At 38.7% G+C, this 12,741-nt stretch overlaps 1 protein-coding gene across 1 annotated transcript in view; it reads right to left on the reverse strand.

Moving 5' to 3' along the window:
• Nucleotides 1–12,741, reverse strand: part of LOC141332844 (thyrotropin-releasing hormone-degrading ectoenzyme-like) — a 62,038-nt gene that overhangs the window by 19,872 nt on the left and 29,425 nt on the right. Inside the window, exons 8-10 of the mRNA XM_073837802.1 lie at nucleotides 7,986–8,074; nucleotides 6,033–6,166; nucleotides 5,820–5,875 (exon numbers count right to left, since the gene is read on the reverse strand). Of these exons, the coding sequence (XP_073693903.1) occupies nucleotides 5,820–5,875; nucleotides 6,033–6,166; nucleotides 7,986–8,074 (279 nt within the window). The remainder of the gene's footprint in view (nucleotides 1–5,819; nucleotides 5,876–6,032; nucleotides 6,167–7,985; nucleotides 8,075–12,741) is intronic.

Raw genomic sequence — 12,741 nt, forward strand, 5'->3', positions numbered from 1 at the left:
AGGCCATTTTTGCCATTTCTTTTACTTTTTGCATTATTCAGGGGAAATATTCATTAAAAATAAAAGAACACAACATGCCCATAAAACTATCATGAGGCACTGACGTTTTATCCTGCTGTTAGTGAGCACAGTAATGAATGAGCTAGCTGATCACTCTCATGCTTTTGGGACGTGAAAACACACACACGCACGCACGCACGCACACACACACACACACACACACACAAGGTCAGCGAGTTGAGCACAGAGGGAATTGTTTTAACATGATTTACAGGTTGGATTTTTTAATCTAAATGAAAAAAGCTATTTCATTTTTAAACAAGGCAAATGTCACTGACACCAAAATAACTCATGAGTAACATATCAGTCTCCTAAATAAATCATTCTTCTAAATTGGCCTGTAATTGTAGCTCATTTAGTCAGAGCTTTAGCAGAGCATTTCAAACAGGCCTATTAAGAAGCTCCATCACTGAGACCCTGAGTCAAATGAGATCTCACTATGTGCACAAGAAATGTGTCAAAGGATGAAGTCTAAAATATGAAATGACAGAATTGTCGACAGGTGTTGTGATGTTTTACAAGTGCCACAAACCTTCTGTCTCTATAGCAACAACCTGCTGAGGATGCTAATATCGAGTTAGAAAGAAATCAGCGTTTCTATGGAAATTCAAAACGCAGTGTGTCAAGACAAGTAGCTAGTGATCACAATAATGACAGGTAAAAATAAAAATAAAGGTGCTTCACAATGCCATAGAAGAACCTTTTTTGTTTAAATGGTTCCGTAAAGAACCTTTAACATCTGTTTCACAAAAGGTTCTTTGTGCCGAAAAAACAAAGGTTCTTCAGATTATAAAAAGGTAAGAAAGAGATGGTTCTTTAAAGATCATTTGACTGAATGGTTCTTTGTGGAACCAAAAATGGTTCTTCTATGGCATCACTTTGAAGAAGCTTTTAAATCACCTTTATTTTTAAGAGTGTATGCTGTTAACAGCAACTTTTAAAAGCTTTAATCTAGTTTAGTAGAACTGAAGCTACACCCAACATAAACTGCTAATTTAACACTAGATAGATAGCTTGAAATGATTGATTCAGTCAGTGTGGAAGAACTTGACTGGTCTGCAGAAAGCAAAATCCTAATTGCACTTGAACACTTTAAATGCAGACCTTGAGCCATAAACACCCCTGCTGAAAAAAAAAAACAGCTAATACCAGCCTAGGCTGGTTGGCTGGTCTTAGCTGGTTTAAGCTGGAAGTAGCTGGTTTTAGCTGGTCTCCCAGCCTGGCCAGGCTGGGAAAGCGGCCAAAACCCCTCTAAATCCAGCCTGCTGACCAGCTATGACCAGCTAAAACCAGGCTGGTTGACCAGCTAAAACCGGCCAATCAACCTAGGCTGGTTTTAACCGTTTTTTTTTTTTTTTTTTTTTTTTTTTTCTTCAGCAGGGAAATCACTAAACACCAATGGCTTGTACATACACTATGGACACAAATATTGGGACACCCCCTTCTTTAGATCGGAAAAGGGCACTTCTAAATCTGTGGCAACAAAGATGGAAACATGATTCACGTATTTTTAAAAAGTATTTCCATCTCTGTTGCAACAGTTTTAGGAAGTGTCTAAAATGACTGTACCCATATGTACAAGTCATTGGTGTTTGGTGAAGAGTTTTTGGCTCAAGGTCTGCATTTAAAGGCACACCAGAGGGGTTTAGATGGGATTAGGACTTGGCTTTATGCAGACCAGTCAAGTTCTTCCACACTGACGGAATCAGTCATTTCATTTTGAACCTTGCCTTATACACAGACGCATGTCATGTAAGAATAAAAAGGGGTAAAGCTGATGCTAAACTGTCCAAACTATTGCTATAAAATTCATCATTATATGATTAAACATTAAGATTTGTACTTATAGAAATAACTAAAGTAGTCAAACCTTTTCATTAGAAGGGGGTGTCTCCCAGTACTTTTGGCAATATATTGTAGATAGATTAGATAGATAGATAGATACAGGGGTTGGACAATGAAACTGAAACACCTGGTTTTAGACCACAGTTAGTATGGTGTTGGGCCTCCTTTTTTTGGCCAATAGAGCATTTCGTCTTTGGAATTGTCATTTACAAGTCCTGCACAGTTGCCAAAGGCATTTTGAGCCATTCTCCTCTTGCAGATCAGGGGTCAGGTCACTACATGATACTGGTGTAGGAAAATGTCATCTGACTCGCTTCTCCAAAACACCCCAAAGTGGCACAATAATATTCAGATCTGGAGACTATGCATGCCATGGGAGATGTCCAACTTCACTTTTCTTGTTCATAAGACCACTCTGTGGGGTTGGACAATGAAACTGAAACACTGGCCAATATAATGTTGGAGGTTTCATGGCTATATTTTTGCAGCCTGGTGGCCAATCTTCACTGATTGCACATTCCACCAGTAAGAAAAGGTGTGAACGTTGACTATGTGCACCCAATGGTTCAGACATTGTACTCTGAAGGTGGTACCATGTATCAGGATGATAATGCACCAGTACACACAGCAAGACAGGTGACAGAGTGGTCTGATGAACAAGAAAAGTGAAGTTGGACATCTCCCATGGCATGCATAGTCACCAGATCTGAATATTATTGTGCCACTTTGGGGTGTTTTGGAGGAGCGAGTCAGATAACATTTTCCTACACCAGAATCATATAGTGACCTGACCCCTGATCTGCAAGAGGAGAATGGCTCAAAATGCCTTTGGCAGCTGTGCAGGACTTGTATATGACAATTCCAAAGACGAAATGCTCTATTGGCCAAAAAAAGGAGGCCCAACACCATACTAACTGTGGTCTAAAACCAGGTGTTTCAGTTTCATTGTCCAACCCCTGTAGATAGATAGATAGATAGATAGATAGATAGATAGATAGATAATTTCTGATATTTTTATTTGGGCTAGTAGAAGTTCTGAATGGCTGGTAACTTAAAATTGTTGAGGCAAACTGAAAAAGTCAAGTTCAAATCCTGATTAACATGTATTTTTCTGTTTGTCTTTGTGGTGCTTTTGTTTTGTAGTCTTTTAATTTGTAGTTTGCCTTGTTTAGTTCCTGCTCTTGTTTTCCCTTGTTATTCTTTGATTGATTCCACCTGTGTCTTATTATATAAGACATTTTTTAACTATTTGTTAGGACTTGTCTTTCTTTGGTGGTTTGTTGTGCTTGTTGTCCAATTTCCCAATTTTTGTCTTTTGGTTATCTGTATTTATATCTGGATACACTTAATTTAATTTGTTTTCAATATAATCTAAAATATGACCCATTTTTTAAAAAATGAAATCAGGCTACTCCAAAATCCCTGTAGAGCTGAGAATAGGGAATATTCTAATAACTCTTGTTTTACTCTTGTGCTTAAAAGATCTTTTAATGAAAGATGCAAATCTATGCAATTAATCCAATTATTATATTCATTAATTAATAATGCACTTAAATATAATCCTCAGTTTCAAACTCAGTTTCATTAACACCAGCTTTCTTCTCCTAAATTGATCCAGTAATTCATAATCACAATAAAGGCTGACTAAGCTTTATAAGGCAGTATTGATCTGTGTGAGTGACTCCCATGAGCACCAGGGACATTTAATTAGGTAACATCACTCGAGGCAGTAGTGCCCATTCAGTTTCCTCAGTCATACGAACACTTTTAATCATCCCTGTAATTTACAGAGAAACGAGACATTTAACACATTGTGATTAACGATGATGCTGTTTTTAATATGCAGGCTGGCATTTTCGCTTCTCAAGTACATAAGAGCCAATAACCATCTCCACAGATCTGAGCCCTGAGGTTGAATAAGACATCCTGTTAACATCCGCTCTTATTTATTAGGATTAGCTGTAAATAACAGCAGAGAGAAACAACATGTACAAACCAGACTGAAATCAAAACTCAGGAACAAAAGGATTTGCCTTCAGTCCTGTTAAGTTTCAATTATCAAGCTCTTCGGTAATCAAGGCCGAGCCAAATAAACAGACTAAGTGAACATGACGTACTATAATGCAGGGGAACAGGTTTCCATTCTCAGCCCAATGTGACGGCAATAAACACAGGTGTCCCTGTGGGTTTGTCGTCAGTTGACTGAATCGTCATGCTTAGGAAACATCTGTGGCCAAAAACACAATTCTCCACATGCCTGTTAAACCCCAGTCTAGCTCAGTCTGTCGCTTCACTATGATGAACAGCGGCGCTAATGCTAGCAGAGCATCTGGCAGCTTCCTCATTTAGTTTGGTGGAAGAATACAAATTACTGCCCTGTGAATTTCACAAACTACATCTACAGTAAATACACAACATTCAATGTTGTGAGACTCAAACGTTGCTTTGGCTGGCATCTACTGATTCTAGCTGCCAGCGATTGAATATTTCCTTCATTAGGCAGAACGAGTGAGAGTTTTTGTATTAAACAGAAAGGACCTTAGGGAGAGCAGTCGTTCCTGAAGGGACTAATGGCAGCTTGGCAGCCTGTGGCACTATAAACTCTCAAAGGACGCTCTATCAAAGAGCAGTGCTCTTCTTTCTCTGTTCCTTTATCGTTCTGTCTCTTCCTCCTCTCACATTAATAGACGTTTGTGAGTTTCCAGCTGCTGATGAAGCTCTGAAGGATCAACACAGTGAATGAGGCAGCAGTGGAAACGCGGGAACACAGAGGTTTTCCCTCACTTTCTTATTATCTGCTATCACAGTAACGGCTCAATAGTCTCAGCGCAGCTCTCATCTTGATGAGCTAAAGGGTTTTTCTTCAGTATTGCCTTCAGGCTAAAGGAGAAAAGAGAATTACAGTACAAGAACTGCATCTGTCAGTAATGAAGTGAAGTTGACTGGATCAGACTGTTCTTTACTATTGTGATGGATGGCTTTATCAGCCTTTCAGGCTGACCAAAAGAAAATCTGTGTTACCTTTGAGATTTAGGTCTTTTCAAAGACACATTTGTGAATTCTCTCAAATTGATCACTTAGGTCCACTTTAGATAAATATCATATGGAGATTTCACATACAGACTACAGCTGGTACAGACTGACATGCGATTAGACCTGAGATGAATGTTAATACCAAGACTGAATAAGTCTTTAACTCTTGCAACAGTTAGACTCCCATACAGATCTGTCAGTCATGATGAAATCTTCTGAAATCCCAAGAAGATGAAGATTCATTCTCACTGCTCTCTGCTGTAACTTTATGTATAAGCGCCCTGTCTGTTCTTTGACATTTATGAAAAAATCTCTTTTGGAGGAAATTAGTTTTCAGAAATTCAAGATTCATTCACTCAGTGTCATACTGAAATGCAGCTTATCATTATTAAAAGTGAAATTTGAAATGACTTTTTCTGTGAAAAGAAATCATTCAAAAACCAGTTTTGTAGTAGAAAAAAACTTAAATCTTGTATTGAATAACAAAATAAATTGGTACATTTAGTTGCAATGTAATTATACATAAATTTAATTACTTAATAGTGAGGTTCATAGAGATGCATTGTTTCATTCTGAAATCTGGTGGATGTGTTTTGTTCCGAAAATCCAGTCTTGGTCTCAACAGGCTTTTATGCTCCAAGAGTTTTTCCTCACCACTGTCATTTTGTACTTTCTCAGTAGTAGGTGAACAAGCCCCTGGAATAATGTGATAGTTACTGTGACAATAAAAAGCAACACACAAATAAAGCTGAATTAGACTGAATAGTCCAGCAGGTCTCTGTGGGGGTGTGAAGGACATTAAATAGATCTGTAGTGCAGGTTTCAGGCTCTCTGAAAGACTCTGCATGTTTCCAGAGGGGCATGTAACAAACAGAACCTACCTCGCCAGGTTGAAGACGTCATCAATCAGACCGGCCCTGTTGCCCACAGAGATGATCTGCCGGAGGAGAACAGCAGAGACATTTATAATGCAGCAGGAAACATGCAGGAAGATGGGAGCGATGAGGAGAATGAAGAAAAGGAAGAATATTGACAGAACGGGGAAAGAAAACTCAAAAAGGAAAGATGATGGACTGACAGAGGTGGTGCTGTACCGTTGGGTTGGTCATCAGCTGTTGAATGAGAAGCCTCCAGTTGTGAAGGTCATAGTTTACTCTGAAGTAGCCCGTTTGATTGATGTTGCCCAGCAACCATGTCTCGCCGTCCACGTGACCCACTCTGTGTGTCTCTATAAATACAAGAGTAAAAAAAGAACATGAAATAAACGTTTAATGACACTTCTGACAGCTCGCTGTAGATCAACTCACACACATATTAGAAAAAAAACATGCCGCCTAATCTTTAGATAAAAATGCTCATTGCAGTTCATATGGACTGATATATTCTATCTGACAGTGCACTCACACAGCTTTTTATTCGTATCATTGTTTAAAAATTTCAGTGCATTTATCATCTTTGGAATGAACTCATAAAAGCAGTCCTGCATGAAAATATACATGAAGAGACGATGCATTCAGCATTTCGTAATGCACAACATCTGTAATCTAATGTGTTTGCCACGTTCTCATCTTGTAATATTCCAGCCAGACCTTGTGCTTTTTCATGGATAACAAATGCACTGGTTAAGTGCTTTCGAGCGCCCGTAGACTTCAATGGATTTGAAGTGTATCGTGATCCAGGGAGCATCCAACCGTCAGCGGCCAGATTGCAAGAGTCAGGCGGTGAGTTAATGCATATAAATGGGGTCTCAATGTTATAGTCTCTGTTTCTTGTCTCAGACTCGCTCTTGAATGCACCACTGTGGATCTGCATTGTAACCCTGATGAGGGCTGTTTCTCAGAGAAGGTGAGCTGAAAATGGAGGCTGTTAAATGGTCGCACAATCAGAGGAACTCTGAGCTCTGAGCCACACGGATCACTCGCAGACCAAATTCAATTCCAGCTCGTGGAATTTGACTCGCTGTGGCTCCAGCCGAAGAAAATCCACCTCGTTCTGCCAACGGAGAGGAAAGGAATGGAACAGAATTGAATTTAATGATGGTGGATGTGGAGCTGCTGCATGAATGTGTGACTCATAGATGAATGGTATTTTGAATGTGTAAAAGGACATTTACATAAAAGCACTCTCTGGAGCTGAATTAGTCAAATTTAATAAGGAAATCCAATTAAAGCTTTATTATTTTTATGTGTTACTGGCTGACAGCAGTTGTTGACTTCATAGATCAAGGAGATTCAGATCTAAAAATGTATTTTAAAAAATGAATTCCGATATACAATGACTTGTACAGTATACCTATTCCATGATGAGCATGTTTTAAATTTATTTTTATTAATTAGGGGTTACCCTATTGTAATTGTTAGAATGGCCTATGATCAGCATTCTCCACCTAAAAGTGATAGGCAGATAAAACTGTAAGTCGTAGAGACTTGAAACTTGGAGGAATGGTAGTACTCACATAGTCTACAATGTCACCAAGCCTCACCCCAATCGGCCTAATGGTGGCGCTACAGCGATCAAAATAATGAAATCATTCATAACTCCTAAACCGTTGCAGGCTCAAGTATCTTATATAATCAGAATCCAAAAGCCTATAAATCATAAATGAAAACTCAAAACTTCACAAAACTAATTATTGATTTAGGAGGTTAACGGCTTGATAATAATATGTAATTTCTTTTTTCATATGTGCTTAAATGCCTTAAAGCACTTGAACCCCAATAATAGCTGCTTGCAGCTATATTTAAAATTCATTCTGAAATTTTTGAGATGTCATGTAAAAGATATCATGGGGATTCTCATGATTAATTATCAGGATCAATAAGACTCTGAAAATATTATTGTATATATTTTATTAGATAATTTGGCCTTTTTAGTTCATGACTGACAAATAATAATCCCCAACACAATGATTTTTTAATTAACAATTAATTTGTGAAAAAATATATTTTAAAACATTTTTGAAAATATTGTGTATTGAAGGTGTCAAGAAAATGTGTTATTCCTTTTTATCTTGTGGTTACAATGAAAACACTTTGCATAATTGGTACCTGTTTTATTGGAGACCCAAATGATGGCATCTGTTGATATGTGACTGGCGTTTCCCACTGCGAGGGTCAGCGGTATTTGCCACTGAAAGCTGAAATGAGACAAAAAGAGAAAAACAGCAGATGAAATGCTCTATTTGATCTCCGGGTTTAAATGTCACTGCCGCAGATACATACTGTATGACACGAATAATCTCACGCATATGGACTCCTACGACTTAATGGGATTGTGGAATATATTTGCGCGATATCCTCTCTGTCACGGCACCAGCAGGCAATGTGACAAAATCAGAAATATCAGATGATCGTGAAGCTCAGCGAAAGCCCAGCAGTGTCAAAGCTCAAAGAAATCAGCTTTCATTCTTTCCCAGAGTGCTTTGCTTTCTCTCTCTATCTCTCTCTATCACACACACACAGCTGTGTATCGCTCGTCACCCGATCGCTGTCATGTTCTGTGTCGCCACCTCATTTTGACGACGATTCATCTGTGAGTGTGTGCTTTCATGTGTTAGTGTGTGTATGAACATCCCTAGGTATGAGAGCACATCCAGTAAAAGCCTGTCTGACAGCTGTCACAATGGATGGCCGCCCCTTTTTCAGACTGTCAAATGGCTGACACACAGGTGGACGTGGTCTGCTGTCTGCCAGCGTAAATTACCCCAAACGAAAAGAGCAGCAGAGACACCCAACAGCAATGAATACTGTAACATTATGAGATCTAACGCAAGGCTGAATCATTTAAACGCACTCCAAAAAAGGTATCTGAAATTTATTTTTAACAGTTTTTCACCTTCCTCAAAAAAAGGCATTTCATTGACTAAGAAAAGTTTTTTTATAGGCAGGGAACAACAGGGATAAAGGCGCACCAGGGGAAGAATTACAGCAATAGAGTAAATTGGACTATTTTATGAAGTTACTGTAATGAACAAGTATTAACTTTGATATTATGCAAAACATATTACGTTAGCCAAAGTATTTGTATATACAATACTGGGGGCCTTTTGCCCCATGCTGGTGAGCCTTTTACCCCCAAACAAAACAAACTACTTTTATGATTTCTTTTCTCATGAAATGTGTTCATAAATAAAAAGCTGTCATCAATCACTATGGCAGCAGTGAATAGCACATTTCCCTTAAGGTGTGCCATTAGCCACCTTTTACTCTATTCAGTGCCTGATAAGAAATGATAGAACATTGCATAATGGTGTTTTCATTCTTAATCATAAAAAATATGTTAATGAATGACTTTTAAATTACATATCGCATCATATTAACAAAGCTCTGGTGTTTAAAACAATACATCTGTCTTTGTGTTTTTAGTTTGCCTTTGGTTAGCAAGTTTACAGTTTATCTTACTCTCTTAAATGCCTTCGGTTGGCAACCTTGCTTATTTAGCATACTGCTAACTCCTTGAGAAAAGCTCTGTTCATTAGCTAAAACAAGACAACCTCATAGCAGCCATATAGCAACAGCCTATCAACCATCACAGCAGCTTAGCATTGTAGCAGTGAACTTTACAGAGGCACGCACCACATTTTCTTCATAAAATGTCAAACTTTAGTCATTTAATATGTGAAGAGCAGCCTGGATTATTCCGTGACATCAGTCTCGGCTGTGGGGAATGGGTTGGATCATTAGGGATTTGTGTTAGTTGGAAAACTGACAGCAATGGACAAAATCCTTTTTTAGGCTGCTGGTGACTCACCTCAAATCATTCATAAGATGATTTGCATTAGTTAATATGCCTTAATTATGTCTGAATAAGCCAAAATGAGGATTCTGTCTAAAGACTGACTCAAAACTAGGTGATAAAACAATGATGGCAACTTTTAATTTTAGCAGAAATAGCTGTAAACAGCAGACGCTGGAGATACTGTGTTAAAAGTTTACAGTATATCACAGAGGAAACTATAGCACAGTCAGGAAGACATTATGCATAAGCTGAAGCAATATGATCCTGCTGGGAAACGGTATTTAAACGTGTATGTTTGTAAGGGGACTTTAGAGAAAGGTTCTGTGCTAGATGAGTGCTGATAACAATGCTTATGAATTCCAGTGATAATAGAAGCATCTGTGTGTGTTCAGATGAAACCACACACTGATACATTTACATAAAACTCTGTTTATCAGTGGGATTGAACAAGAGAAGAAAGCAGAAGAAAATTAAAGTTCTCCACAGGCTGGTAATTTGGTGGCTCATGTTTGTTCATTTACGGAAGAGTCTGTTATCATCATCGTTATTTACATCCCTCAGGAAATTTGTATTATGGCCTATAGCTTCAGCTAAAACACGAATCAAGATTTCGGTCTCTGCAGATGGGTAAAGTAATCACATTATGTATATATTAAGTTTGCTAGCTGAGGTTGTGGATATTATTCAGTTGCTCCTAATGGACACGTAAAATATGTTAACACTTTAGATTAGGGAACACTATTAAGAAATTAAGGTTTTGGAGGAAAACATTCCAGGATTTTTGTCCATATAGTGGACTTCAATGGGGATCAACTGGTTGAAGGTCCAAATTGCAGATTCTGTACAGCTTCTAAGGTGTCTACATGATCCCAGCTGAGAAATAAGGGTCTTATCTAGGGAAACGATTTGTCATTTTCTAAAAAAAAAAAAAAAAAAAAAAATTTATATACTATTTAACCACAAATGCTTGTCGTGCTGTAGCTGTGTGATGTGTATCCAAGACTTCCCTTTTTTAAAATTTTGTTCAGAAAAGGCTGATTGTTTCGCTAAATAAGACCCTTATTCCACGGCTGGGATCGTGTAGAGCTCTTTGAAACTGTACTTGAAACTGCAATTTGGCTCTTCAACCTGTTGATTCCAATTGTAGTTTACTATATGGAGAAAAATGAATTAGAACAAAAAATAGACGTCAAAAATGCAGGCAATTTGTAATTTGCAAAAACACTGTGTCATCACTGTAAAAGAGTAACAGCTGTGGTCTGGATGTGTCTACATTTAAAATTCACAGTGATTAACCAGCATCCTCTCTCTTTTTTCTCTCTCTCTCATCGGTTGTGAGGTCTCAGTTTGACTGTCTCTCTGTGCGGGTGTGATAATATCTTAGACTCTCTTTAGGGACGGCTGGCTTTTGCAGTCTATAATGAGTCACTGGGGGCTTTTGTGGCTCAACATGTGCGATAGATCCTTACAACACTTTTATCCAACACCAGCTGCACAGAAGAGAGAAAAAAAAACACAAGTGTCTTCTTTTGAAATCATTCCATGGATTCACGCATGCTGGAGTTTGTGCTGAGCTTGAGCTGTGGTGTTTATTTATGTTGTGTAGACTTGCATGAGACTTTCAGTCAATCATCCAGCAATGGTTGGAAACCACTGAGACCATGAAGAACTGGACAGAAGATGAAAATGTTCTGCTGGATGGGCTAGAGAAGAAAGACTGGGAATTGTTGGATATTGAAGTAAACATCTGCTACACAAAGAGGTTGGTGATGGAATTCTGGAAGAATCTGCAGTCTGAAAATTTTGAAAGATCATCTGCTGAACACTTAGTGCCAAATTAAGACTTTTAAACTTTAAATCATCCATCCATCAGCTAACAGACAAATTAAAGAGTTCATGGAAGATTTTTTGAATGACTGACATCTACAATGACACAGCAATGTATTTTGACAGGTATCAGAGATTCGTGATTTGTTTGTTTTGCCAGGTTCTTTATGATATTCTTTCATTGTTACCCTAAACCTCCAGTCACAAATTAGTTTGGTACAGTTACTCACCAGCCTCAAGCAAACCTAGACATACCTGCAAAATAAGACTCTATAAGGCTCAGATCCACCTGTACAATAATTAGTAACTGCACATCCCCATTACAGTCAAGCAGCCTGCAATAAGAAAATTAATTTGTGTCTTCAAGTGCTAATAAGTTGTTTATATTCTCTATACCATCACCTCTGCATAAAATCTGTGCTGTGAAATTCCACACAGGTATGATACGAGTGCAAAGGTGTTAATGAAGGAACGCTTCAGCTTCAGACTTTTTACACTGGTGAAAATAAGCACAGGATTTTCAAAACTATCTTGGATGTGCAAAATAGTCTTTTCATGATTTGAGATGTGGCCAGGCTGGGAAAGTGGCCAAAACCCCTCTAAAACCAGCCAGCTGGTTTTAGCTGTTTTTTTCAGCAGGGATATGTTGGTTAGGTAGGTTTTGATGCTGGTATGCTGGTTTAAGCTGGTCCTTTGCTGGTTTATGCAGGTCCTTAACCAGCAACATGACCAGCTAAGGACCAGCATTAACCAGGAGAGGACAGGCATAAACCAGCTAAAACCAGGCTGGCTGACCAGCTAAAACCAGCCAACCAGCCTAGGCTGGTTTTAGCTGTTTTTTTTTCAGCAGGGGGTAGGTTTTAGCTGGTTTATGCCTGTCCTCTCCTGGTTAATGCTGGTCCTTAGCTGGTCATGTTGCTGGTCAAGGACCTGCATAAACCAGCAAACCGGCTGGTTTTAGAGGGGTTTTGGCCACTCTCCCAGCCTGGCCAGGCTGGTCAGGCTGGTCTTAGCTGGTCAGGCTGGGAGACCACCAGCTAAAACCAGCTTGACCAGCCAGGCCAGGCTGGGTGACCAGCTAAAACCAGCTACTTCCAGCTTAAACCAGCTATGACCAGCCAACCAGCCTAGGCTGGTTTTAGCTGTTGTTTCAGCAGGGTAACCAGCATATGCTGTTTTTTTTTTTTTTTTTTTTTTTTTTTTTTTTTAACAGGGAACGTTGTGAAATAAATGTCCTTT

Source organism: Garra rufa, chromosome 4 (assembly GCF_049309525.1).
Source record: "Garra rufa chromosome 4, GarRuf1.0, whole genome shotgun sequence".
Lineage (NCBI taxonomy): Eukaryota > Metazoa > Chordata > Actinopteri > Cypriniformes > Cyprinidae > Garra > Garra rufa.